The sequence below is a fragment of the Hyperoodon ampullatus genome, assembly GCF_949752795.1.
Source record: "Hyperoodon ampullatus genome assembly, chromosome: 8".
Taxonomy (NCBI): domain Eukaryota; kingdom Metazoa; phylum Chordata; class Mammalia; order Artiodactyla; family Ziphiidae; genus Hyperoodon; species Hyperoodon ampullatus.
Genome location: NC_136921.1, coordinates 39,306,250 through 39,332,849, shown reverse-complemented (window position 1 = coordinate 39,332,849; position 26,600 = coordinate 39,306,250). Strand labels below are relative to the sequence as shown.

The window sequence follows — 26,600 nt, the reverse complement described above, 5'->3', positions numbered from 1 at the left end:
ATCAACAGATATTTAGCGAATATAAGAATGTCAGAACCGGTTACCTGTAAAACTACAATACGGCTAATTCTGCTGCAATTGAGGCAGAAAAAGCCATGAGAGCATCACTGGTAAAATTCTAGAGACAAGCACCCCAAACCTAACAAAGTTAAAGAAGAAAAAACCCAATGGCTCCAATACCACATAAAGTTGCATAAGCACCGAGTCACACTGCAGAAACTTCTCTGACTTAAAGTTCAGAGAAGCAAAAAGAATAACAAAGAACATTCAATCAAGGACTGAGAATAAGATGCAAATAAATTCATCAGCGAGTAATGACCATAAAACTTGTCATAAAGAGATCTTTAAAAATACATTGGCCATACTGTTTATGAATGAAAATGGGTGATTTTCATAAATGCTCTTTGTTCACTTATTTACAGAAGGAAAGGCCTGCTTTTCTCCTCTTTAAGGAGCTATCCTACATAAATCTACGAGGAGCCCAGAAAACAGTGACTTTCTGGGGAGTCTTTAGCAAATTTAATCTTCTCCAACTCTCCTCCCCCTCACTTGGATATTTTTTCCTTAGATGACTTCCCTTTCCACACACTATACACACTCAGACACACACACACACACACACACACACACACACACACACACACTTGCTGCTTTAATGAACCACTGTTACTGAAGGGAGCATGTCTTAACCCCAGATAATGCTGTGACAGAAGAAAGCATACGTATGTGGCTCTTTGAGGCTGGGACGATGTTTCCCTTGTCATTGTCCCCAGGACACAGCATGGTCAATGGAAGGAAAGGCTACTTGAACAACAAGGTCATTCCTAAGGCATTTTTGCTACAAAGTTTGTATTCGCATAAATTGAGGGGAAAATAATTACGAGGAAATAGACTTTGTGTTTATTGAGTTAAATGTGTTTTTTCAGACATTTTACGTAAGTATTGGGCCCAGTTGATCTTTATCCCTCAAACGAGTTCAAATCTGAAAGAAAATCAGAAATTCGTAGTTCTTTGGCTAAAACTCCCCAAATAACCCAGGGTTGAAAGAAAAACATCACTGAGAATATTAACATACCACAGGTGAAGCTGGTTTGTGCCTAATATTTTATTTCTGCTTAACTGACACTGAGCATTTAAAATCTCTGGCTTTGGGTAGCCATGGCCTGCTTGGGAACTCTAGAATCTGGTGAAAGCCTCCTGAATCCTAGTACACGGCTCTTTCCAGGAAACTGAGCTGCTTCGCCTTTTTCAAGTTTTTGTTTTTTTTTTTTTAATGTGGACCATTTTTAAAGTCTTTACTGAATTTGTTACAATATTGCTTCTGTTTTATGTTTTGGGTTTGTGGTCAAGAGCCATGTGGGATCTTAGCTCCCCGACCAGGGACCGAACCCGCACCCCCTGCATTGGAAGGCAAAGTCTTAACCACTGGACCCCCAGGGAGGTTCCAAACTGCTTCTTTTGATTTGCAACCTCCCAGTCAAAAAGGTCCATTGGCTTGAAGCAGATTCCTTTCTCTTCTGAGACAACCCACTGTTCTTGCTATTTCTCAGCATGCCCCCTCCTCTGTCTGCCCTCAGTCTTGTCCTTAGCCCGAACTCTCATCTTTTCTTCTCTGGACATTTGCAAGAGGCTGCAAAGTGTTTCTAGCCTGGACCACCTCCAATCTGTGTGGACTGCTATGAGAGTGATCTTTCTTACACACAAATGGGAGCATTAGACACAACCTACCCTACACCCACTTATAATTCTTTAACAGCTTCCGAATGCCTCAGAATGCAATCTAACTCCTTAGCAAGACATTCGAGGTCCTCAAAATGTGGTTCTTCCTACCTTTCCACCTCATCTCTTTCCACTCCCCGTAACATGTTAGATAACCTGGGCTTGGGAATCTGCTTTCAACATATTCACATGTTTGTGCCTTTGTAAATACTGTTCCCTCTTCCTGGAATGTCCTTCTTTGCTTCCCCTTCTATCTTTTTTATCTCACACAATTCTGTCCACCTGGCAAACTCCTATCCATCCTTCTTCTTGATGAAATGTCACCTCTTCTGCGGAACCTAGAGGTAGTCAGTGTTGCCCTATCCAAACCTCCATCATAACACATCTCATGATGCTGCAGTCACATTTGCTCTTGATCTTATCTCCACCACTGGACTGGGAGCCCAGAGGGCCACTGGAACCCACCACGCCCTCCCTGGACCATTTAAATTCTGGCTCATTCTCCACCAAGATTTTCAATTCTGTTGCACAACCCTTGACAAACAAATTAGAATTCCTAATGTAACACTGCCCTCATATTTTGCCTTTCCTAAAGATTCAGTTATTGTTACCCCCAGTCTCTATAATAAGGCCAAACTATTTAAGCATTTAAGGCCCTCTTTAATTTGGTTCTCCTGCCTATTATGAAGTAATAAAACCATAGTTAGCATTTATTGATAGCTCACTATGTGCCAGGCACTGTTCAAAGAGCTTTTAACGTGGATTATCTTGTTGAATAACCTTAGCAGATGTATTTACATAACTCATACTAACACGGATCTTAACACATACCAGAGAGTTTGAATGGTGATTAAGTCCTTTAATCTTCGTAACAAACCTATGGTAGGTACTATTATTACTCCCATTTTTCAAATGAGGAAATCAAAGCACAGACAGATAGAGCAACAGGCTCAAGGTCACACAGCTCACAAGTGAGGTAGCTTGGACTGGAACCCAGCTAGTGCCCAAGAAAGCCTGGGTCCCCCGCACTGATATAACAGTGCCTCTGGGCAGAGCATGGCACTGTCACAGGCCTGCCAGGCCAAGCTCCTCCCGGATCTGGGTCTGTTCCTGCTTGCCTCCCTGCTTGGGATATCTGCCACTCTCTGCTCTACTCACATAATTCTCATCCTTCAAAGCCCACCTAAAACTCACCTTTTCCTTGAAAACTGTGGCCACCTTTGAGCTCTATCCTTCCTGTCTACACTCTGTGGCATATACTGTCTACACCAAACATTTTGCCATTAAAGTCCTGTTTCATTTTGAACTTTATTAAATACTATCTTGCATGGTTCTTTGTCTTAAGTGGGCCTTGGGCCTCCAACAAAATTATGAGCTCCTGGAAGGTACCAACCAGTTAACTTACTTCTGAAATTTCCCACAGCACCTAACATTGCAACAGACTCATAGAGATGCGTTATATATTCTTGTTGAATTAAAGTACAAAATGAAGTCAGGTCCCCCCTTCCCAATGTAGCAGATTTACTCAATTGCACCGTATAAGCGTTATCATTAATATGGGCCATTAATACATGCAAAACAGCACCCTGAATAAATTCTGAGTTTGCCCAGTTATGCTTTATTTTTCCTGTTTAACTAACACTGCACATTGGAAAAAACAGAAGAATATTAAAAAGCAGAGTTAGGAATAAAGTCCAAGTTTCCTTAATTAAAACCACTGAAATAGGCCTCTTTCTGATACAGCTGAAAAATAAAACTGGTTCTTCCTGGCAACTGTCATTAAAAGTCACCTAATTTAGTTCAAATCTAATCTGTGTTTAGCATAATGGTGCATATCTAACTTAACCTGGATAAATGGGAACTATCTACAGCATGGCAGAATCCCTTTGGCAGTATTCCCACATGTGGAAATTATTCCACCATATTTTTGCAGTAACCTACTTGGCTGTGTCAGCTCCACTGGTTATTAAGGTGTTAATCAAAAGTTCATGACCGTATCTTGCAGCCACATGGAGAGGAGTGTTGCCATCCTTATCCACACAGTCAATTTCACCTCCTGGAAAAGACATTTTAATACAAAATTACATAAGGATTCAGGTTGACTCAGATACTACATTTTATGCTAGTTACTCATGTTACCAAATGTTGGTTTCGTTTCTACTTTGTGCATCTCTGCTCTCAAGGACAAGAATGCTTTTTAAGGGGACAAGTTACCATCTGAGGTAGAAGTATTATTAAATCTGCATAGAGGGAAGTCTATTAGAAATGCTTTTAGCTGGAAACAATAAACGCTGGAAAGGGTGTGGTGAAAAGGGAACCCTCTCCTACACTGTTGGTGGGAATGTACAACCACTCTGGAAAATAGTACGGAGGTTCCTTAAAAAACTAAAAATAGAACTACCATACGACCCAGCAATCCCACTACTAGGCATATGCCCTGAGAAAACCATAATTCAAAAAGAGACATGTACCACAATGTTCATTGCAGCACTATTTACAATAGCCAGGACATAGAACCAACCTAAATGTCCATCGACAGATGAATGGATAAAGAAGATTTGGCACATACAGACAATGGAATATTACTCAGCCATAAAAAGAAATGAAATTGAGTTATTTGTAGTGAGGTGGATGGACCTAGAGTCTGTCATACAGAGTGAAGTAAGTCAGAAAGAGAAAAACAAATACCGTATGCTAACACATATAAGTGGAATCTAAAAAAAAAACCAAAATGGTACTGATGAACCTAGTTGCAGGGCAGGAATAAAGAGGTAGACATAGAGAATGGACTTGATGACATGGGGTGGGAGGGCTAAGTGAGAGTAGCATCAACATATATACACCACCGAATGTAAAATAGTTGGCTGGTGGGAAGCAGCCGCATAGCACAGGGAGATCAGCTTCGTGCTTTGTGACCACCTAGAGGAGTGGGATAGGGAGGGTGGGAGGGAGGCTCAAGAGGAGGGGATATGGGGACATGTGTATGCATATGGCTGATTTGCTTTGTTGTGCAACAGAAAGTAACACGGTATTGTGAAGCTATTATACTCCAATAAAGATCTATTTTTAAAAAAAAGATACATGCAACAACAACAACAACAACAAAATGCTTTTAAAAAACCTATCCACATTGTCTTATTTAAGGTTCTAAAATCTTACAACTAGATTCCCTCTCTGAATAAATAATGTAATCAAATTCCACAAAATGTAACTCTGAAGACACATTCAATTTTAGTTTTATTTGCTTAATTAGAGACCTATGTAAATAATCCTTATGCTAAAGCATAAGAACCAGAAGGAATAGAGTGTTCAGGAAAAGATTTTATGTAGTTTGGTTATCTAAATGCTGATGAGTAAAATGAGTAAAAGCATCAACCATAAACTGAAAAATCTATATTTATTAAAACTATAACATTAACCATCACTTTAGTAACACAGTAAACATCTTATTTTATTTTGCCTTCTTTTTCCCCTAATTTTTATTTTACTACATTTCTTTCTTTCCCTCACCTTTTCATATATATATGAAAAGTTATATATAATATATAATATATAATATGAAAGATAAGTAGTCTATTCATTTGAAGAACCATTTAGAAATAAGTCAGACATCATGACATTTCACCCCTAATAACAAAGACAGTCTCCCACATAACCATAATTTCATCATCATATCCAAGAAATATAACATTAATACCATAATTTTACATAATATAAGTGCATATTCCAATTTCTCCAATTGTTCCCCCAAATGTGCTTTATAACTGTTTTTTTAAAATCCAGGATCCAATCAAAGATTCTGATAGCATTTGGGTTGTCACGTCTCTTTAGTTTCCTTTCATCTAAAACAATCCTCCTGCCTTTCATGTATTTATATATTTATCTCCCATGTCATTGATATTTTTGGAGACCATGCCAGGAGTCATGTAGGATATACTGCATTCTGGAATTGTCTGATTATTTCCTCATTACTAGATTCAGGCTAAACATTTTGGCAAGAATACCCCAGAGTTGAATTGCACTTCCCATCACATCTCCACATCACACACATAAGGTCAAGTTATTCCATTACTGGGTGATGCAAATTTTGATTACTTGCAATAGGTACAGAGTGTCAGTTTGGGAACATGAAAAAGTAAGTTCTGGAGATGGGTAGTGGTGATGGCTGCACAGCAATGTGAATGTACTTATTAGTGCCCCTTAAACGTAGTTTAAATGGTAAATTTTATGTACCACAATAAAAAAAAAGAGGCTTGATTATCAGTAAGAAAATATCAGTAAGCTGATATTTTAAAACTAAAATACATAATTTTAAGCTACTAATATTATAATGTTTAGTTTGTATATCTAAAGTATACATACACATTTATATCTTCCAGAATAAGAAATACAAGAGATGCCGGCCAGCACTCGCCACTGTACAAATGTCTTTTCCCTTTTGTAATTAACAAGGAATTTGTGGGTGATACTTCCAGACTGTGCAGCTACTCTTTTTCCCAACAAAGTTTCCCATAATGATTTTAGCATATACAGCGAGTACTTCGTTCAAAAGTTATCTGAATTCTTTATTCTGTGTGCTTACATTATCAATTTGATACACAGGTTCATTTGATTTTGTTTTCAAAATGTTTACCAGCTTTGATTTAATTTTATTGTATTAATATGTAACACACATGTTTCAAAAGTCAAAAATTCTACACTTTTAAAAAGTCCCACTCTCATTTCTATCCCTTTCACTTCACCCTCAACCACATCCTATAGTAATTAATCATTTTCTTTAGTTTTGGTTTACGCTTTCTGTGTTTCTCTTTGGAAAAACAAGCACATAGAATCTTTTATACCATGGTTTTTTTTTTTTTTTTTTCACTTAACAACATACCCTCGAATTCACTCCTAGAGATCTCTTCTTGGAAATCTTCCTCATTTTTGTACAGCTTAATTATTGTTCATTGCATGGATGTGTTAGTTAAGTACACCAGTCCAGTATGGATGAGCATTTAGGTGGTAAAAATCATTTTGCTAATATCAGGAATGTTGTAGTGAATAACCTCATTTTGCAAGTGTTTTGTATTTGTTGGGTCTATCTTCAGAATAAATTCCTAGAAAGGGGATTTCTAGGTTAAAGAAATAAGTATGTGGTTTTGTTAGATTTTGCCATGTTTCCCTCTTTAGGTGCTGTGCAATTTTGCACTCACACAAGCAATGTATGAGAGTGCCTTTTCTCCCCAGCCTTGTCAAGCTTTTGAATATATACCATGTAATGAGTGAGAACTGGTATCTCACTGTAGTCTTTACATTTCTCTTGTTAAGGAAGTTGAGAATCTTTTAATATATTAAAGGGCCATTTGTTTACCTTTTTCTATGAACCATTTTTCCATGACTTCTGCCCAGTTTTCTAAGAGAGTGTGTGTGTGTGTGTGTGTGTGTGTGTGAGAGAGAGATCTTTTATTCCTTAATTTTTAAAGGTTCTTAAAATATTTGGGAGATTGCCCATTTATCAGTAATACATGTTGCAAATATTTTTGGCCTAGATTTTCATTTGTCTTTGGTGTTCTACCCTGAAAAAATTTTTTTTTCGTAATTTATGTCTTTTATTGTATTTAGATTTTGCATTGTAGTTAAAAAGGCTTTCCCCAGGGAGATCAGCTCAGTGCTTTGTGACCACCTAGACGGGTGGGATAGGGAGGGTGGGAGACGCAAGAGGGAAGAGATACGGGAACATATGTATATGTATAACTGATTCACTTTGTTATAAAGCAGAGACTAACACACCATTATAAAGCAATTATACTCCAATAAAGATGTAAAAAAAAAAAAAAAAAAGGCTTTCCCCACATCCTAGCAATAAGGAAACTGACATATGTGAAAATATTTGCTACATGCATTAGTGATAATTGGGTAAGCTTCCAAGTAGTTTAAGAGTCCTTGAAAATCATGAAATAAGGAGAAATCAAGGAGAGGGAGGAATGGGGAGTGACTGCTAACTGGGATAAAGATTTTGGAGGGGTGTGATGAAAATGTTATGGAATTACATAATGGTGATGGTTGTAAAGCCTTGTGAAAATACTGAAATCCACTGAACTGTACACTTTAAAATGGTGACTTTTATAGTATATGAATTATACCCCAGTCAAAAAGGAGGGGCCTGAAGAAAGTAGGAAAAGGGGAGGGAGTAGAGGACAGGGAAGCACACCAAGGAGAAAAATCACATAGTGTGTACTCCTGCTTATGTAAGCCCACACGCACTTATGCTTTTAATAAAAGAAAGCACCTAGGATATTGGGGCACCGAATATAAATTATTCTAAGGTCTTATTTCCTGACTATCCTGTTCATAAACAAATCTCTGCATCATTATGGAAAGCAGTAAGTTACCGAATTGTCAGCTCATGCTCTTAGGTATCAGGTATTTTAGAATAGGTCAAATCTTAAGCTTTACTCTCATCATCAATTATACTGAACTAAAGTAAGCTGATATTTTAAAACTAAAATACATAATTTTAAGATACTAATACTATAATGTTTAGTTTATGTATCTAAACTACACATACACATTTATATATTCCAGAATAAGAAATACAAAATCCTGAGAAATGCAAATATTATATAAATGGCTTAGATCAATCTAAAAAGATATTAAGCATTTACTTTAAATAATATTTATTACTGAGAAAGTAATTTTCTCACTGTAGAAAATTTAGAAGATGCAGTAAAATACAAAGAAGAAAACAGAAGCCATCTATAAATTCACTGATTATCCGAGATAATCACTATTAATATTCTGGATATTTTCTTCCAGTTGTTTGTATGTGTGTGTGCATTTGTGTGTGAAGACATTTCCCATGGTTGAGATCACAGGGTAGAAAGAGTTTTGTATCCCGATCTCCCCCTTAATATTACATCACAAACACTTCTCATATCATTAATTAGTTTCATTAACACAACTGTAAATGACTACATGATATCGGTATTTAGAGAATTCACTCAACAAGTCTCCAATTGCTAGGCATTTAGGCTATGCCTAAATTTTGCCATTAGGAAAAACACAGGAATGAACATAATTATACATAATCTTTATCCACATTTCAGATGATCTCCTTCAGCAATATTTTTACAAGTAGAACTACTAGATCACAAGTATGAATGTTTTTAAGGCTCTTGATGGACACTGGCAAATTGCTTTTGAGAAAGGCTGTGCCCATTTGCACACCCAACAGAGGTATACTTGAGCACCAAAAGGAAGCCACTGAGAGTCTTTTCAGATCTGAGGAAAAAGCATTAACTTCCAGGCCAAGACACTATTTCTTATAATATGACCATTATAAAATCTTCATGATAATATCTGTATGGTCCTTCATTCTAATGAATCCTAACTATGACCACCAACTCCCTAAGATTTACTTCCAACAAACAATATATTTTCTAGCCAGGTGTACTGGCACAACAGAGTTAATGAACGAGAATCTCTCCTAAAAAGTGAAATAATTACAAATATGTGTGAGCTTTGTAGAAGGGGAAGATGTTAAGAAAAAAAAAAAACAACTCCAATTAGTACATATGTTTACACAGGATTTAAGATGCTTCACTCTGCAGCCAAGACTTTGGCATGTAGAGTTTAGCTGCTGCCAATAAATTTGCACATTTGGAGTTAGCAACTTAATAGCTGTTTACAAAAAGGTAATCCCTTTTTAACTTTGTGACAGAGAAATATAAATGGCAACTTGAATACAAACGCTGATCTTTCCTCATATCTTTGTGTCTGTGGCACAGTAGTGATTTTTAAAATCAGTTGTTCAAATAAATGGACTACGATCATTTCTGTAAAAGTAATAATTATGTATCTTTATATATACATTCTTAAATACATAGAAAAATCTGGAAGTTTCACCAAACTGTCAATAGAAGTTCTTGGGATGGGGTTAGGGAGACACATTGATGGGGGTCATGGCGGAATCTCTTTAATAAGTTAATTTTATTCTACAGTGAGCATGTACTAATTTTATAATCAAGAAAAATTAAAATAAAATTAGTTATTAAAAACTTCTAGGGACTCAAGAAATAGTGCACAGTAATCTAAATTTAGAAGTATCCAATTTAGATCATTTTTATGCCTTGGGGAAAGGCAGCCACCTGGTCTCCATGGATACCTCAGAGCAATCCAGGGTACAAGTATCCATGTGAGAGCTGCCCACAGTGGTCAGCCTGAAAGGTCCACCCACGGAGCTGATCCAGGGAAATGTGGGAGACAGATCCCCAGACGTCAAAGAAGTCTTTGTCCTGGACAAACACTACATTGCTCATGTCCTTCCCAGCCAAGAGTAGGGGCTCCATGTTTACCAGCCTCAAATATGCCAAAAATTGGACAGGAAAAGAGAAGAGTGAAAAATACTGGAAAGGATGGAATAGAGGGTCTGAGCCGATAAAGTTTCTTCTTGTTACTGTCATTTCATAAGTCAATTTAAAACTGTAAAAATATGGATAATTATCTTTGTCATTTAAGATATACTTCTAGAAAACATCATAACTTAGTAGAAAAATAAAAGAGACTATTTGTTATTCAGAAATATGCTTTATATTAAAGTAGGACCTCTAGATGAATGAATTTCTATCTTATAGTCACTCCCGAAGCCTTTCCATTTTCATTTGCTTGGAATGCAAATTAAATATCTTTAAAAAAAATTTATTGGAGTATAGCTGATTTACTATATTGTGTTAGTTTCAGGTGTTTTAGATTCTTTTCTCATATACGCCATTACAGAGTATTGAGTAGAGTTCCCTGTGCTATACAGCAGGTCCTTATTAGTTATCTTTTTTTTTTTAGCAAATTAAATATCTTTACTATTCATTTGAAGGTTGCAAGTTAAATGTTGGTTATCGATCATTGATTATTAGTGAGGAAAATAAATATCCGTGAGTTTAGACATATGCAGAGCACGTCAGAAGGGATGATTTATGTAGCATTATCTAGGCATTCATCTGAAGTTAGTTTTTCATTGCACAAACAAGAATAGTTATCTTATTAAGTTGCCTCAGAAAGTCTGTGAGCCCAAAGGTCAAAAACCTCACAATGAATCATCCTAACCTATCACTTCACTCTTCCTTTTCAAACTTTTATTTTTAAAGCTTCTGTGAAAAAAAAACATCATTTTGAACTTTTGTAACCTGCCGGACAGCATCTGAGGCAGCTGCCTGTGCAAAAGGCCAGATCAAATGCCTTCTGATATCAGATTGTGTCTTCGTTTACTTCTTTCCCTCTCTGGCTCTGACAACACAGCTTCAGACAACAAACAACGTGATTGAACCGCAGAGGTAGTCTTTGCTTATTAACTTAAAAAAGAAAAGAGTCTTTTGGTTTTTTTCTTAAACGATCACCTTACCAAAGCTGAATGCTTCTGGAAAAAAAAAAAAGTTATTATAAAGAATTAATAACTCTGACTATAGATCAGTCAGAGAAGCAGAGAAATGCTGCACAAAGTCCAAACATCAGAGCCATTTAACAAAACAAATAAATAAACATCAAGAATGTTCCTCAGCAGGTCTTAAGAGCCAAGTGATGTCCCCATGGGGGCCGGGCATTCCAGGTCCTGTCGTGTGGTTACCCACTCTGGAGGAAAGACAGCAGGCCCTGGGGGTGTGAGCCTCTGGGCTTTTCCCAGAAAGAAACCAACAAACAGGAGGAAAGAAAAGAGCTTCCTATTCTTGTCCCTAAGGGCATTTTTTTTTTTAAGTCGAATGGAAGAACTCGCAGTTCTCACATCTGCAATGAACGCAAAGAACTGTCGGCTGAGAGAAGAGAATGCCGAATCATCCTTTTACAGGGATAAATAACTCTCTGCCAAATGCAAGCGACTCTTAGAGTAAATAGAATTCAATTTTAAAAACATTTTAGGGCTTCCCTGGTGGCGCAGTGGTTGAGAGTCCGCCTGCCAATGCAGGAGACACGGGTTCATGCCCCGGTCCGGGAGGGTCCCGCACGCCGCGGAGCGGCTGGGCCTGTGAGCCATGGCCGCTGAGCCCGCGCGTCCGGAGCCTGTGCTCCGCATCGGGAGAGGCCGCAGCGGTGAGAGGCCCGCGTACCACAAAACAAAACATTTTAACCTGTCATTGTTCATACAGAGAAGAGTGGTTGAGAGTTCAGTCTCCAGTGTTAGACTTCCTGGGTTCTAATATCTGTTCCTCAACATACGTGCCATGTATCCCAGCAGAAGTGACAACCTCTCTGCCTCAGTTTCCCTATCTTTGAAATGGAGATAATAATAGCACCTCTTTCTCATGGGGTAGTTGGAAGGATTTACGTGGCGTGCTTAGCCGAGTGCCTGGCACAATGTGAAGAACACTCAACCAATGTTAGCTTTATCATTATATATAAGTTATGTATTATAGCCGCTATATCCTCAGCATTATAGGACCCAGGATCCCACTCAACCCACAAGCAAGATGCCAGGCCAGCCAAGAATGAGATAGGCTCTGAGACAAGCTCCTTGATCACAGAGGACAAGACATAAGGTCTCTTTCAGGAGTCGTCCCAACTCAAAAGTCTAGCAAGAATGTCCAGAGAGGGCATGGAAGTCTTCAAGTCCACAGGGGTGGTTTTTAGAGAGGTCAAAGCAGCCAGCAGCACCCCCAAGACTAGCATGCACACTAGCATGACACAGGTCTGGCCCGCAGGGATGGACCTGTAGGAAGGCAGTGCTTACAAGGTGAAAAACTGCTCTTTCTCTGATCTGGTCACTCGTGCTTGAAATTATTCTAACAGGGAACAATGCTTTTTAATGCCACAGAGCTAAGCCCTGGTGATTATGTTCACATTAAATTTTTTAAAATGGAAACCAAATAGCTCCCTAGTTTTGTTTATTTTTAAGGCAGTGGACACTGTTTCTGAAAAACAGTTGAGAAATACAGTGGGATGAGGAAAGCGTGCAGAGGAGAGATGCTAAGGTCCCTCTCCACCTCCCCTTTACTTCAAGCAAAACAAAACAATTAAAGTGGCCTTTCAATAAAGTAAATGACAAAGGCATATCACATATTTCAAACTAGAATTAATGGGTGTTGTGCAGTTCATTTTCATTTACCTGCATTTGCTCACTGGAAATCTGTTGGGATTTCTTTTCTTCTATAGTTTCACTGAAATGCTTATAAATTTCCTGTGCTTTGCTGCAGATATTTTGCTTCCTCAGCATAATTTCCCTGGCTGGTCTTCCATCCAAATGTCAAATGACATTTTAGTTTTATGACTTCAGTGCCTAAGACATAACTTAGTACCACTAACAATTCAAGTGTATGTCATCCAGTATTCTTACAGATGAGAACAAGATAGGTCTAAAAAAATTGACTAATGCCAGAATTTTGAGAACTAGAAATGTGGGTCAACTAAAGATAGTTTAGGAACTGCTGGATTTACCTGGAATGTCAGCATAAAATCTGAACTAAACCTTTTTTTTAAAAATTGTCTTTAAGATTTGCTAAAATAATAGAAGTTGTGTTGTCAAAGTCAATCCACTCACAGATTCTGGCCATGACCCTCTAATTGTAACGTGAACCATGCTGTGAAGTGACACTCTCTAGTACTTTGGTTGCAGAGACAACCCAATGGTTCAAACACACCTTTATTGTAAGCCTGGGAAATTACTAGATTATGTGATTTTTCCAAGGTCTTTATCAAGCCTGTGATTTTATGATCCTTTATATCATGTACGTACCTGCTTTTCCTCTGAGTCACTCATTTTTCTTACCTTTGCCCAAGTAGCTTAACAAGTTTTAACTTATGGAACTATGGCAAATTCAAAAATTTTTAAATAATTCAGATTTGCTGCTAGAAAATGTCTGATACTTATTTTTATTAGTTTCAGAGTGAAAAATGCAGGATCTTGAGCCTATATAAGTAGATCATTTCCAGGTTCAAAACTCACATGTTCTTTGACTGACTGGGAATTGACTGTGAAACTTAGTGGCTCTATGTCCTCACTCTTAAGCTGAATTGGTGATGTTGTGTCTAAGAGCTTTTAGCAAAGTTCATCAAAGGACAGTATAAATCCAAGCTTAATAAACTCTAAAACAGAGCATCATATTTCACGTTCAAATGATGGACAACCAAACTCAGTCACACCAGGAAACTGTTCCAGTAATGACACTGCAGAAGAATCTCACATACCATTCTGAATGAGGGTTTGTGACCGTGTGAACCTTCCGTGGACAGCTGTCATGTGCAGAGGACTTTTACCATCTTTACTCTAAAAAATGAGAGAGAGAGAGAAACAATGGGCCAGTGACATCAATCTGAAACATTCCTATGGACATTGCTAGCAATGCTCAATAAAGTGTATGTGATATCGCAAGTTATTGCCTAACTTCACACTTTTTTATTGAAGTATTTACACATGATATCACAAGTTATTGCCTAACTTCACATTTTTTTATTGAAGTATTTACAATGTTGTGTTAGTTTTAGGTGTTCAGCAAAGTGATTCAATTATACATATATATATATTCTTTTTCAGATTCATTTCCATTATACGTTATTGCAAGATACTGAATATAGTTCCCTGTGCTATACAGTAGGTCCTGTTATTTATCTATAACATCACATTTTAAAGAAGCTTCGAGACGTGGAAATTATTCTAGAGAAGAAATGCAAAATTTTTAGTTACATGGACAATTTTTAAACTACCCTGGTTTAAACTGAGGAAATCATCCAAAACATTTTTTCATCTCCTGTGATCTACTGGTGAAGGTTTCCTTCAAGGAGTTTTATTTTTCAACTTTAAAAAAAAATTGAAGTATAGTTAATTTACAATGTTGTGTTAGTTTCTAGTGTATAGCAAAGTGACTCAGTTATACATATATAGTATATATTATTTTTTGTATTCTTTTCCATTATACAGTATAATGGATAGTATATGTATAGTTTATTACAGTGTTTTTTTTCACCTTTTGTCTATAGTACATGAAAAAAAGACAAATGATGTATTAACTTGTTTGGCCCTGTTTGACCTGAAGATGACTAAACTGCTATAAATCACTGCAACTCTCAAAATTGACCTGAAATCCTCCACCATTCTCTACATTCTAATTCCACAGAGAAACACCACTTTCGATTATTCCAAAAGAGAAACATTTGCATCACTTGACTCATTAGAAATCATAGGATTAAGATATGCAAATTGCCATGTTAATGATTATCTGGGAATATGCGCTGAATTTATACATCTCTTTATTAGTCAAAATATAAATGATGGCATTCTCTCACAGATTAAGCCAAAAGATGAAAAATGTACAGAATCCATACATTAGTCATCATTACACCAAATACCAAAGTCCTACACATTTGATTAAGAAATAATCATTTACAGAATTTCTTCTAAAAATAGTGATACCCAAATGAAAATATTACTGTTATTTTAGACCCAAAGTATCCCCAACTGAGAGAATATATTATGTATTCTTTCATTCAGATGTTATTTTTAAAAAGAAAAGAAAGATCCAAAGTATCCCCAACTGAGAGAATATATTACATACTCTTTCATTCAGATATTATTTTAAAAAGAAAAGAAAAGAAAGAAATTTATGTAACTATTCTTTTTCTAAGTCTCAGAAGAAACGTTTTCCTAAGCCTGAGGTTAAAATATGAGATTTCAAAAACACAAGTTCATTTTTGTGATGAAATTCAAATACGTGTGCTTTAAAATGATTCTTTTAAAAACTCTACAATGGAAAACAAATAATCACTTAAATATTTCTCAGAGTGAACCACAGACTACCTGCATCTGAATCACCCAGGATTCTTGTTAGAGATGTGAATTCTGTGCCCTAACCCAGACCTAAGCTGAATCAGAATTGATTTCATTTCTAACTTTCACAGCACATTAAAGTTTAGGAGCCACTGGAATAGCTTATAAAACCACAAGGTTTAACAGAAGAATATTTATTATATCCTATAAGTCTATTCCTTAGACTTAAGAAAGGAACTATGCACAATCTGTGTCAAGGGAAGAGTTAGTCAGAGTGGTAACTGCATGTTGACTGAAGTAAATAATCATTATAGTGAAAGGTTCTCAGGTTGATGGGTAAAAAATTAGAAAAAACAGGATTTTTTCTCCATCTTAATCTTGTATGATTATAACCTGAATTACAAAAGATTGAGAAAGGAAAGGAAGATGGAAGTAAGCTTGAAGCTTTACTGAAATTATATCTTTAGGGAAAAGGAGCATTAGTCAAGAAAATGAGGATATGATGCCATCACCAATCATAAGACATATGATGGAGAAGAGCTCCTAAAAGCTTTCTGATCCCAGAGCCTGGGTCTTAGCTGGGATAAATTCAGACAATTCAAAAGACTAAAAAGTCTGGGAACCATTTAGGAATAAGGAGTTAAGACATACTCCCTCCAACAAAAAAGTGATGACAGCCCAAGGCTCTTAAGGAGAGAGAAAACAGAAATTGCAGAGCTGACATTCATTTGTCCCTAGATGGTGCTATTTCTTTAAATTTTGCTCCAGTATTTTCTCTTAAATTTAAGATGAAAACATAACTTATTAGCATTTAGTTAAATATATATAAAGCTGTAAATATTTCAGTGTTTAGATAATATCTTTATAAATATTTAACCAAGCACTTTTCCATGCCCAGAAAAGAGCTTAAAGGCTAGGAGTAACCACCAACCTGGTGGTCACTAACTAAATTGCAGCCAGAGAGTCAAAGCAGACGTCACCAGTTTCTACAGTATATAGTTTACAAAGCTGGTCCCATTTCAAGGACAGCAAACACCATACCCTTTTCCTCCCTTGGAGTGCTTGTGCTTTTGGTAAAGGGACAAACAGACATGACCAAAGTTAGGTTAAATGAAAAGGATGGCAATATAGTCAATGGTGATGCTTGCTTCAGATCTACCCTTGCAGATCTTTGCCCGAGTTCACATACCACTGAAGACACACCTTAGCTGACTTTTTTTTTCTCACTGGGATATGGGTGGCAGGAGGTCGGGAATTGGGGACAGGAAGCATTAAGGGTATCATAGCAGTCATTTTTGGGCAGCTTTGTTTATATGGTATAGGTGTAAAGGGAACTCATTTCAAAAAGCCATTGAAAACCAATGAAGGTCAAAAGACTAGTACTTTTTATTTAGCCTTTACAAGTTAGAACTCAGAATATTCAGGTTGAGACTGAGGATCCTACTGAGTTTCATTATCTGCCTGAGAAATTTTTCACATGGGGGCGGGGTCGGGTGGCGGGGAACTTGCCATTGCTGCTGCTGGCCCTGGAACTTCAGATACCAAACATTCCCTGAATGCTCAAAGGAGAAGAAATGATCAGTTCTCCCACTTATTCAAAGCTTTGCTTTTAGAAAAACTTCCTCCTTTCTAGCCTCCTTCCAATTTCTAGGTGCATTCTCCCAGAGCAGATGTAGGGCTTGGAAATTTTTGTTACCTTGAGAACTTGCTTAATAGCTCTCCTATTGACTTATGGTTCAGCAATAAGTCATGAAAGAAAACCAGTGAGGACTAAGAATATTTTATGACAAATATTAGTATTCTTTCAGGGCAGAATTCACCATCATCCAAGGAAGATTAATCCTTGAATTAATGAAGCGTTTCCATTCTCAGAAATCCATTCATTCTTTTCTCCCACTTCTAATGCCTTCTTTCCTCCTCCTCCCATAAACCTTCTCTAAACTTAAATACATAGTTACTCCCCAGGAAGCTGAAGGCACTGTGTTCTCTGTGGTACAGCGCCCCCTGGCGCCACAAAGCTCAGTGGCCCTGGCGGAGGGCAATAAAGTCTCTATAAAATAAATATAGCGAGAAACCCCAAAGGGCTTCCTAATTCAATGGAAGAGCAATCTAATACCCTGGCGTGCAAAAAGCCATATACAGTCTAATTTTTTTAATGCTTCTAAAGGCTGGAGATGGTACGTGGTTGCCTCAGACATTCACCCCCCTCCTTTCCTCACTTCCTCTCTTAAGACCCAAGGGCCACGTCGCTATTACTGCTTACTGTTGCCTATTCCAGTTTCACCTTCAACCTCTGCAATGCAATTACAGAATATAACTTGGTCCTGGTACATACAAAGAAGGGAGCTGGTCCACTTCAGTAAATGTGTGATGGGCTTCAGTTCCAGTCTCTTAGGGTTAAGTGATCTAAGGGCCCGTGCACAGAAAAGAATTGAGACCATAGGCAGGCGGAATGTTAGGCAGGCAATGGTAATTTCTGAATCTATCTTTCTAAGTCATATCCAGCATGGCCACGTGTTTACTGCCTTCTTTAATGCTTAGTTTGAGTGCTTCCAAAAAGAGCCTTGAGATGCTACAAAAATTACAATGTGGTCTCTAACGGAGAAGGGAAATTATTTCATATTTCCTCACGCTCTTCCTATTTGCAAAAAAAAAGTAAACTTTCAACAGATTATTGTATTAAGTATTGTGTCTCTATTATTTTATAATAATTAAACTTTGTGATATCACAATACTCAAAATCAAGGACAGGGCCATGGTCCATCTAAGCAAAATGAGGGACTGTAAAATGCATGCAGGACACATAGCCTTCCCCCCCCTCCATCATCTTGCAATTTCTCGTGAAGACATCACTTTTTGTGTTTTGTGAGGACAGAGGAAAACAAAGTGAACATGTGAGTAGGTATTGGCTACATTTCAATCTGCTGTTTTCTTCTAACTTTGGAAAATCTAAACAAATACAAATTGTCTTGCAATCTACAGACACTTTCAAAATCCAAGGGCAATGTGGTGCAGAGAGATAACAACCTCCAGTCAGACTGAATGGCTCCACGGAAATGTTAGATGATCCATGCATCCAGAGTTAACTAATAAAGATTCAAGAGAATTAGGATGTAGACAGAGTAGATGGGGAGACTGAGGGAGAAGGCTAGATTTGATTCAAAATCCCATTTACATGGATTAGATAATACATAAACCCAAGTCTCAGACTTCTTTTTAATGGTGCTTCTTATACTCTATTGATGATTAGCAGTCTACAGGAAAAAATTAACTATTAAAATTAAGTAGCTATGCTTTCCATGTCCATTTTGTGGGGGAGAAGAGAAGGCTGCTATAAACCAAGGCACCATACCTAGTTGAAGCCTCTTATCCAATCTGAACTGGCTGCTAGTCAGTTACCTGGGAGAAGTAGGTAGGTATGCCAGAAAGTGGCCTTCTAACCTCAGTATCAGGCACACTGAAAGCATCAGTTGGCATGTTTTAAAGAGGAAATGGAGAGCCTCAGATAACCCCGTGAATTAATTAAGGTTGGTAAAGAGATACTTTATCTAACTTCAATAATGTTCCTTCCTTTGGAGGATCCACAGGATGTCCCTCAGACATCAGGATGGCAAGAAAATTGTCACAAGTCTTGGGGACATTGACAGTTGAGCCGCCTGTTTGTCTCCTGTCCTCCACCACCCTCCTCTTAGACTTTAACCCCACATGTTGGCTCTTTCCCCACCTTGGTTTCTTTGTTGCTCCTAAAGACCTTCATCCTACCTCCACTTAGGACCTTGGATGGGGTCCCCTTACAAGATCTAGAACTCTGAAATTCTCTTCAGCTAGTTTACTTTTTCATTTCTGCCTGCTTTCTACCTCCATGAAGACACTCCATCCCCTTGGTTTCCTTCCTATCTTCCCTTTCTTTTTTTTTTTTTTTTTTTTTTTCCAGTACGCTGGCCTCTCACTGTTGTGGCCTCTCCCCCTGCGGAGCACAGGCTCCGGATGCGCAGGCTCAGTGGCCATGGCTCACGGGCCCAGCCGCTCCGCGGCATGTGGGATCTTCCCGGACCAGGGCACGCACTCGTGTCCCCTGCATCGGCAGGTGGACTCCCAACCACTGCGCCACCAGGGAAGCCCAGATTTCAATTCTTATACTCATCTTTATCTCCTCCATCTCTTGTCCAATGAAATCCCAGCGATTTCCTTTTTGCAAAGCCTCTACCTCCGTTGGCTGTCCCCGTCCCCCTGTCCTCATTACCTCTTATCCAGACCCACTTCATTGACTTCCAGTTACCTTCTACTTGTCCCCTCCCTAGGTCCACTATATCTGAAATATTTTTTTTATAAAAATGAAAATAGCTTTTTTTTTCTTTTCGATATAAAAATAACACATGCTTATGGCATCACAATAAGAAGATTAAAACAAATATATTGAAAAGCAACTAAAAACCCAAATCATAATTTGGCCTCGCTGGAGTGATAACTGTTGCTAGGATACTGATGTAGATTCCAGATATTTTTCTCTTTCTATGCACATACATAGACACATACTTTTTGAAATTATAAAACTGGATCATATTTACTTATTGAATTTTAATTTTTCATTGATTACACGGGGCATTGCTAGTCTTTTTGATACTTGCCAATTTTAAAGGCAAATATTAATGTATTAGTATTATAAAAGTATTAGTTTGCATTTCTCTAATGACTAGTAACACTGAATATCTTTTCATAAGTTTAATGGATATTGTATTCTCTCTCTTGTGATCTGCATTTGCCCATATTTTCTAGTAGACTATCAGAATTTTTCTTATTGAATTTTATGAGCTCTTACATATTAAATATGTTAACTCCTTGCTTATATGTATATTGCAGAAAAATTTCCGAGTTGCTCCCCTTTCAATTTTATGTTAAGGTTTTTGTTTTTGTCTTTTTTGTTGTTTTGTTTTGTTATATAAAAGTTTAAAATTTTTATGTAGTCATATATACATTTTTTTCTTTATGTTTTCTGTCTCTGGTTTTCTGTGGCCAGATTACTGTTTCTAATGCTCAGTTCTGATCATGTGGCCTCTATAGTGATTAGCGGACCCACACCCTATAGAGGCCCCAACTCCTTGGCCAGTAGACAAGTGCCCATTCTTGGTCAGGTCACATTTCAGCTTGTTCCTGGCTCCTTTCTTTCATATGCTTTGTACTCCATTCAATCACAATAAATCACTATTCTGAGAATTTGTCCCATATTTCCCCACTATTATAAATTAAATGAAAAAATATGAGGACTTTAATAGTGAATAGAGAAGATCATTAAAATAGACTGATCCAATATTCTTGAAATTAAATCTTGGAAATAACAATTTTTCAAAAGCAGAGACAGAATACACTGGGACCTTGCTTTACAATTCCTGTGTGCTTGGGAGAAGTGAAGCTGAGGATGCAAACAAGGTCACTTGGTGTAAATCAGGATATTCTGCTACAATCTAAATGCATCCAAGTGACGTAACCTGGATCATGAAGGCTACCTGCAAAAGTTCCTCTTGGTTATCTGTTACAGTGAGCAGACTGGTTACCTAAAGTTTACCTATCAATACCTCTCAACTCCTTTGCTTGCCATTCTATGTATCTGGAATGTCCTCTCTAAAATTCTCTCTATCCCTCCTCATCTCAACTGATATCAATCTTCAGCTCAAAAGCAATCTCTAGTTTTGATGCCCAAGCAAAAAGCAAGTCAGTACTTACTTCTTATAGTTTGCAGCACTTTATTAATTTCTCATGCCACTCATGACATCTCTCTTGCCCCATGATTATCTGAGTACATTATCTCCTTGCCATATCGTAAATTCCCTGAGGGCACCTTGGAGTATACATCCAGTACCAAACAGAGGGCACTAGGTAGTCCTCAGTAAGTTTTCTGAGTAAAGGAATTACCATTAAAACCAGATTAATATCATATAATTGAAGCCACTATCTGGGGTTTACTCCAGGAAGCCATTTGAGAAACTCCTTGGAGGGCCTTGTGGGTTGGAAGCAGACCTGAGATCATTAGGTTAGGCTTCCTTTTCATGCTCAGCATCTCTGCCCTATCAGCTCAACATTCACCTCAGTATTAGAATCTCGGCCAAGTCCGCATCCCTGAGACCCAGTATTTGCTCCCGTATATTCACTAAGCTACCAAGGGCACGTGGCTAGAACCTCAGTGTCATCCACCGGTACCACCACTGCTGCAGAAGTTTCCACATCATGACAATATAGGATCAGTCCACAAGAATCAGGATGCTTAGAGTTACAATTCACTAATTGTAATTTACAGCAGGTGAGTTTGCTCAAACAGAGGCTCAACACAAAGGTACTTCACACTGAGAGAGGGAGACTGAGAGAGAGTCATACCTGAATGTTAACATCTGCCCCGTTGTTTACTAGTAGTTCAAGACACAAAGCACCGTGTGTGGAGGCAGCAGCGAAATGCAACGGGGTGAACCCACTGGTATTGGGCTGGTTCACGTTAGCACCGTAGTCGGTCAGCTCGTTGACTACAGCATCCTGCCCATTGTAGCAGGCCAGGTGGAGGGCCGTGTTTCCATACACGTTGATTTCATCAATCTGCAAATGAGTCCAACATGGGCGATTAAAAGCACTGAAGCCAATTTCCCACCAAAAGCCTACTGGCTGTGCTGGAGAAAGGAAACACCCATCTGTCAGTGTGATCATTCAGAGCTTACTCTTGCCCCAGCGTGGTCATCCTGGGAAGGCTTCTCACGCGGAGGTAAAGATCAGCAAAACGTGAAAGTGATAAAAAGTGAGCTGGGAGGAAGAGTGAGAGGTTTCCATTCGTGGGAAGATATCTTTCAGCTAGGGAAGGGATAAAAAGGGAAAGGCAAAGCTTTCTCAAAACGCCAGAGGAGGGGCTTCCCTGGTGGCGCAGTGGTTGAGAGTCCACCTGCCGATGCAGGGGACACGGGTTCGTGCCCCGGTCCGGGAGGATCCCACATGCCGCGAAGCGGCTGGGCCCGTGAGCCATGGCTGCTGGGCCTGCGCGTCCGGAGCCTGTGCTCCGCAATGGGAGAGGCCGCAGCAGTGAGAGGCCCGCATACTGCAAAAAAAAAAAAAACACGCCAGAGGAGAACTGAATCGGGGGAGCAAGAAAAGAGCCCGAATCTCAACAGTGAACAGAAGAGGAAAGGGTGGGAGGTGCTCAGGGAGCTGTTGTGGGGCCTGAACTCAGAACTCGCTCTGCTGACACCTCAAGAGGCCACATTCTGGTGGCTGGGCTGTGGAGCTGCCCTGGTTATTTAGCCCCCAGCTCCCTCTTGCTCTCCCAGACCTGCCCTGACTGCTGTTATCACCATCTCACTATTGCAGCTGGGTTTTCCTTTCCTCCGGGACAGCCTCACTACTGCTCCTGCCCTGCTACCTAAGGAGAATGGGGTGAGGTCTACTTCTCCAGCTCAGCATGTTTGTCCTGCTATTCATTCATTCATTTCTGCTTGGAAGCCACGATTTAGAAGGCAAGGTTCTAAAGGTGGGATGATGAAACCTTGCCAGTCTTTTAAAAATGACTGGTGGATATGTATCATAGATGTTAAAATATTTCTCTATGTTGATATAGAAAGTCTGTTTCTGGCTTTCTATGACTTAGCATATGCCCCATTGCCCTTCATCAGTTGCCCATGTAAACTCAAAAAAGACAGGATGGTAAGAAATGAGAGTTTTTCCCCTCTTGAATTAAAATGTAAACAGGATTTAATTTCAGAACAACAGAAAACCCACAAAGACAGGATTTAATTTCAGAACAACAGAAAACCCACAAATGCACCATGGGGTGATGCCCGAATCATAGCTCACCTCCACCCCCAGATTCAGGAGATGCTTGACAACGCTGATCTGCCCATTGGAGGCTGCTGCATGCAGGGGCGTGTAGCCCTTCTTATCCTTACACGTCACTTCCGCGCCGTGGTTAACGAGCAACGCCACAACGTCCAGGTGGCCTGTAGAAACAAAGCAGCAGAAAACGTCTTTAACCTTTATAGGACAATTTGACAATTCATTCCACCTGAATTATCACCATCAGCTTTTATTGCCGCCAGCATTTTTTTTTTTTTTTTTTTTTTTGCGGTACGCGGGCCTCTCACTGTCGTGGCCTCTCCCGTTGCGGAGCACAGGCTCGGGACGCGCAGGCTCAGCGGCCATGGCTCACGGCCCCAGCCGCTCCGCGGCATGTGGGATCTTCCCGGACTGGGGCACGAACCCGTGTCCCCTGCATCGGCAGGTGGACTCTCAACCACTGCGCCACCAGGGAAGCCCAGCATTTTGCTAAGCTGTTTATAAAAAGCTGCTTCGTGGCAAATATCCAACAAATAGTTAGGGAGTACGTACTATGTGTCAGGCATCATGTAAGTGCTGTGGGAAGAAAGAATATGATTCATATGTGAGCCTTCTCTTTAAGGAGATCGATGCCTGTTTACAAATAAATAATGAGGAGGTCCTGCCAATATGTTAGAACCAGAGACTAAAAAAAAAACATGTCAAATGAAAGCAATGCTTTTGAAACCAATTGCCATTCTTCACTGAAAAGTCTAACAATGACCATTTGGTTTGGAAAAACTAATGAAAGAAAAAAAGATCAATTAATCAGAACAACTCCAGATTACTGTTGAATCATATGCAACTGCTGCTGTTTGACTCTTTTTTGGGCCCACAAAAATGGCAACTTCATATGGTTCAACTTCAAATTCTCATGAATTGCTGGCTAAACTGAAAACCCTTCTAGTTTCAACTCCTGTTGGCATATTTTCTAGAATATCTTCCTTTGTTCTCTATCTTGCTACATATACAACGATAAATGTACTTGATCTTTATTTCCTGACTAAAGATTGTTTGATGCTTCAAGATCATTGCTCTAAACATTGCTGATAACTGAAGGGTAGAAGATGAGTACCGGCTCCAGGGCCTAAAGTGTGTGTGTGTGTGTGTGTGTGTGTGTGTGTGTGTGTGTGTGTGTGTGTGTGTGTGTGTGTGTGTGTGTGTGTGTGTACAAGAGAGACAGAGTTTTGTCTTGGCTAGTTTTATGAAGACTTATATACGGAAAAAAACTATTTTGAATTACTGGTGGTGCTATTTTAAGCTCTTTGCCCTGGTTTTGTCCCTTACTCCCTAAAGATAGTCATCTGTATATGTTTTCCTATTTGTATCCCGATGACACACAAAAATGTAACTTTACTGCTTTAAAGCAATTCTACACATATGTTTTAGCCGTGTATCAGCAAAGAACAAACATGAAACTCCAGGTTCTTTGAGTCCCACGTCACACTAGCTTAGTGTGTGCTCTGCCTAAACATCATCTGGCAAACGCTCACTGGCTCCAGTCCGGCAGGGACCATGCAGACATCCAACCTGCTTCAAACAACTCGAAAGTCCATGTCACCTTGTAAAAAAGGATAATGCATGCAAAATCTTAAGATTCTGGTTTTGGTGGGGGGGGTTGTCCACAGAACTGGACATTGAATCACTATGCTGTACTACCTCTTTAGCCAGATTTCAATTCTTTTTTTTTTTGCACCACCAGGGAAGCCCAAGATTCTGTTTTTTTAAGTCCAAGAATTCACTCAGGCCTATCTGTAGCCACAGAATTTATTTCATCCCTGCCCCAACCCATTCTCTTTTTTCTCCCCACAATTAACATTATTATTTTTTATGATAATAAAAGGTCCGTAGGCTTATTAAAAAGGATTCAGAAAAGGCAAAAAGGTGTTTAAAGGAAACCAAAATCGGGCTTCCCTCGTGGTGCAGTGGTTGAGAGTCTGCCTGCCGATACGGGGGGCACAGGTTCGTGCCCCAGTCCGGGAAGATCCCACATGCCGCGGAGCGGCTGGGCCTGTGAGCCATGGCCGCTGAGCCTGCGTGTCCGGAGCCTGTGCTCCGCAACAGAAGAGGCCACAACAGTGAGAGGCCCGCGTACCGCAAAAAAAAAAAAAAAAAAAAAGGAAACCAAAATCATCCACAATCCCTTGAGATACTCAGTTAATATTTCAGTGTTTAATACATCCCAGGTTGTTTTCATTTTATAGATATTTTTAACAAAAATGAGGATTGTATTATTCATACTGTATTATGATCTGTTTTCACTTAACATATCACAGAATCTTTCTGTGTTAAAAAAATACTAATGATATCATCACTGTAGTTACTGCATAGTGTCCCATTGTGTAGATCTTTCACAATCTCCTGTGTTGTGATGGGCAGTCAGGGTGTTTATAATTTGGTGCTGATAGAATCCTGCTTTTCTGCTTTTCTAATTGCAGGATGTTCTCCCATTAGAAACACAAAGGAAGGATCTTAGTTCTTTTAGTTCTTCATTTCCCAAGAGTCAACACTGAGAATAAACTCTCTGAGGGCTCTCATTTGTCAGTGGTACTAGTGCCAACAAAAGTGGAGCGGAAAAGCATAGAAGTGTAATGTCTTCCTTTGTCTTCTGCACCCGAGCTGGCAGAAACAAGGAGCAAGCCCCAGCTCTGTCGGCGGTGGAGCAGCAGAATCACCCGCAGTGACTCTGGGCACCTCCACCTACACGACAGTCAGGGTGTTGTCCTTTATACCTTCCTTTTTGTTTCTTTCAGGAATATTTATAAATAAAAACACAAATGAAATTTACATCCTTGCTTTGCTAGCCCGTCCTTCTTTCTTTTTAAACACCTTATTTTGCTGCCATAGCAAGTTAAAATAAGCACAATTTGTGCAGCTTTCCAATCCAGATTGAAACACATTCAATGAAGTCCATGCCATGATTCACCCCTCCTGCTCTCTGTAGGATAAATAAATCTCTGACAAAGCAACTGCCCAATTAGAGCGCTCTGTGCATGCCAGTACAAGGACCGAATCTTAATTCAACTGAATCCCAAGCTTGAAAAGAAGTCAGGCTCGCCCAGGAGAAAACCTGCGTGGTCAGTGAGAAACCCGGGGCTTCTTTAGGTCAAGTTCTCTGCACTTTGCTCTCCATTCATGGAATCCTTACCCATATAAGCTGCCCAGTGCAGAGCACGCCGGTCCTTCTTGTCAAACGCATTGATGTTTGCCCCTTTGGCCAAGAGTAAATTAACCATCTGAAAGATAACCGACAGTGAAATCAAGTGTATACTCTGTCATGGTGAGGGGTCCTCACCCTCAGCAGCTGATGTGA

The 26,600-nt window shown here is 39.1% G+C and overlaps 1 protein-coding gene across 2 annotated transcripts in view; it reads right to left on the bottom strand.

The window, feature by feature from the left end:
• Positions 1-26,600, bottom strand: part of ANKRD44 (ankyrin repeat domain 44) — a gene marked incomplete at its 3' end in the record, with an annotated part of 199,775 nt that overhangs the window by 93,987 nt on the left and 79,188 nt on the right. For both annotated transcript variants that reach the window (XM_079710777.1, XM_079710776.1), the window contains exons 5-9: positions 26,436-26,523; positions 23,270-23,412; positions 21,815-22,027; positions 13,870-13,948; positions 3,661-3,775 (exon numbers count right to left, since the gene is read on the bottom strand). In XM_079710777.1, the coding sequence (XP_079566903.1) occupies positions 3,661-3,775; positions 13,870-13,948; positions 21,815-22,027; positions 23,270-23,412; positions 26,436-26,523 (638 nt within the window). The remainder of the gene's footprint in view (positions 1-3,660; positions 3,776-13,869; positions 13,949-21,814; positions 22,028-23,269; positions 23,413-26,435; positions 26,524-26,600) is intronic.